Source organism: Vollenhovia emeryi, unplaced genomic scaffold (assembly GCF_000949405.1).
Source record: "Vollenhovia emeryi isolate VEMERY1.0 unplaced genomic scaffold, V.emery_V1.0 DF939670.1, whole genome shotgun sequence".
Classification (NCBI taxonomy): domain Eukaryota; kingdom Metazoa; phylum Arthropoda; class Insecta; order Hymenoptera; family Formicidae; genus Vollenhovia; species Vollenhovia emeryi.
The window spans coordinates 21,977-25,291 of record NW_011966696.1 but is presented as its reverse complement, the minus strand read 5'-3'; the positions used below and the strand labels follow the sequence as shown (position 1 = coordinate 25,291).

At 40.6% G+C, this 3,315-nt stretch overlaps 1 protein-coding gene across 1 annotated transcript; it reads left to right on the top strand.

Annotated features, from left to right (window-relative positions):
• Window positions 1-1,379: 1,379 nt before the first annotated feature.
• Window positions 1,380-2,141, top strand: LOC105556982 (the record flags this gene model as incomplete). Its single annotated transcript, XM_012004097.1, has 1 exon — window positions 1,380-2,141. A coding segment is annotated over exon 1 (762 nt), but the record flags the coding sequence as incomplete, so codon positions are not given.
• Window positions 2,142-3,315: the final 1,174 nt, after the last annotated feature.

Sequence of the window (3,315 nt, the reverse complement as noted above, 5' to 3'; positions counted from 1 at the left end):
CAGCATTTTGCCCACCCCTGGAGTACGCGATCATTGCCATTTGACCGGAAGATCCGGAGGTCCCGCGCATTCGAATTGTAGTTTAAATTAGAAAGATTCATATTGTATTCCTGTGGTCTTCCACAATTTATCTGGTTACGATTCGCATTTCATTATCAAAGAAATAACTACAACGTACGAAGGACATGTAGAATGGCTTCCAATAACGAAGGAAAAATACATTTCCTTCACCAAACTTCGCTGAAAAATCATATTCGCGAAATTGTATGAAATTGCGATTCATCGATTCATCATCACAAATTTTTAACTGCCAGTCTCGACAAACGAACGTCTCTTCTCAGCATGGATAATTTGAAAATTATTCGTTCAAATTTTTCAAAGTTATCGATGGAAGATTTCAACTTATTGACGCGGAAAGGTGTCTTTCCATACGAGTACCTTGATTGCGTCGAAAAGTTGGAGGACACGTGTTTACCACCGCGCGAATCATTTTACAGTTCCTTGACCGGTGACACTGTATCCGAAAACGATTACGCACACGCTGCGAACGTCTGGCGGCGGTTTGCCATTCAATCCTTGGACGAGTACAGCGACCTGTATTTGAAAACAGATGTCATGTTGTTGGCTGACATTTTTGAAAATTTCCGAGACAAGTGTATCGAGAGTTATGGTCTCGATCCCGCGTATTATTACACATTACCAGGATTCACGTGGGACGCCATGCTTAAACATACGCGTATAAATTTCAAACTCCTCACGGACCAATGTCCGTGGTCATCGATATATGGTCATGTTTATCGAGCGCGGTATACGTGGCGGCCTGAGTCAATGCTCCGGTAGATATGCGCAGGCTAACAACAAGTATATGCACTCGTATGATCCATCGAAATCTTCCTCATACTTGATGTACTTTGACGTAAATAATCTATACGGATGGGCAATGTGTCAACCGTTGCCATACGCCGAATTTCGATGGGTTGACGATGTTGCAGATTTTGACTTTAGCGCGATCGCCTCGGACTCGCCCACGGGTTACATTCTCGAGATCGATCTCGAGTACCCGCAAAGTATACACGACGAGCACACTGACCTACCGTTCTGTCCGACGCGCGATAAGCCGCTCGGCAAGCGGCATGCAAAATTTCTGGCGACTCTATATGGCAAGAAGCGTTACGTCATTCACTCTCGTAACCTGCAGCAATGCACGCGTCAAGATCTTCGGGTCACAAATATACATCGCGTACTACAATTCGCGCAATCCGCGTGGCTCCGCGATTATATTGAACTAAATACGCAATTTAGAACGCTCGCCAAGAACGATTTTGAGAAAAATTTGTATAAATTGATGAACAACGCGGTATTCGGCAAAACTATGGAAAATGTATCGAAAACGCGTCGATGTAAAATTAATAACTAAATGGGAAGGACGATACGGCGCGGAGGCAATGATCGCAAAACCAAATTTCCATAGCCGAAGTATCTTTTCGGAAAATCTGATAGCCGTTGAATTGCGCAAACTCGAGGTGAAATTCGACAAGCCGATCTACGTAGGTATGTGCATTCTCGACATATCTAAAATCTGTTTGTACGAATTTCATCACGAGTACATGTTACCTTTATATCGCAACAGATGTAAAATTATGTACACCGACACGGATAGCCTTATATATCACATCCAGTGCGAGGACGTGTACGAGACGATGAAACGTGATATTCATAGATTTGACACAAGCGATTATCCTGCAGATAACGCGTACGATATTCCACATGTTAATAAAAAAGTGCCAGGTTTAATGAAGGATGAGAATAATGGTGCGGTAATGACAGAATTCGTCGGACTCAGAGCGAAGATATACGTGTTGAGGGTAGACGGTAAGAAAGATACAGAGAGAGAGAGAGAGAAGGCTAAGGGCGTAAAGAGTAACATGGTAGCGCGAACGATAACGTTCGACGATTACACGCGGTGTCTCAACGATGAGATAGAAATGACCCGCCAACAGACTTGTATAAGACCGAAGCTGCATGAGGTGTACACTGTAGACGAAACGAAAATCGCTCTCAGTCTGTACGATGACAAGCGATACGTTGTGCCCGATTCTACAGAAACGCTGTCATGGGGACATTATAAAATACCATTGAAAATATTTTATAAATTCATTTTATAAATTTATTTTATTTGTAATCAACATAGATATATTTTATCCACATCGATTATAATAAATGTATACCATTGTAAATATTTTATAATTTCATTTCATTTGTAAGACATGTATAATAAATGTATGCCATTGTAAATATTGGTAAACATTGACTATAGGGGAGTCAGCTCCGATGACCTTGACCTTGACATATGTTGTCAAGGTTACCCTCCTGAATAACCCTCAGAAGGTTTTAGCCGTCGCTCGTTGCTTATTAAAAAGTTATTAAAAAAACATTGTCGACCAATTATATGTAATTTTCAGACACAAATATTAAAAATTTTGAAAAATGTTTTAAACAAAAGTTGTAGACCTCTTTGAAATATACATTTTATGTTCTATTCACTTTTACTGTGAGAGTAATAGTTTTCGAAAAAAGTCATAAACTCTAAATCTTATATCTCTCCTCCCATCTCCATTTGCCGTAAGTCATGGAAGTACATGCATGGACGGAACAGTATGTTCCGCTCCCCCTACGGGGGGGCTCCACCTCGTTAAAATATAACCCTACCCAAACTATGTCCGAGGTGTGGATCTCGCTTCACGTGGAAAGTCGCAAACCCATGTGGAACAGTTCAACGGTGGAAGTACATGCGTGGAGACAGTATGTTCCGCCCCTCCTCCTGCGGAGGGGGCTCCACTTTGTTAAGATATAACTTAACCCAAACTATGTCCGAGGTGTGGAGTGGATCTCGCTTCACATAAAAAGTCGCGGTAATACTGAAGGAGAGGGGCCTCCTCACCGATTTTGATGAAAATTTACAGGATCGTGTATTTTTGCCTGTAAAACAAGAATCCGCAAGTTAAAATTGTCGCTCGGCACTAATAACAGAGTTATAAATTGTTAAAGTCTTGACAGTCTATGTAATTTTCAGACACAAATATTAAAAATTTTGAAAAATGTTTTGAACAAAAGTTGTTGATCACTTTAAAATATACATTTTATGTTCTATTAATTTTTACTGTACAAGTAATAGTTTTCGAGAAAAATGATGGACTCTAAATTTTATATCTTTCCTCCTATCTAAGCATGTACCTTACAGTACATGTATACGATTTCACATGGGTTTGCAACTTTCCACGTGAAGTTGCTCGTGTCTTTAGCACGGCGCGCTGC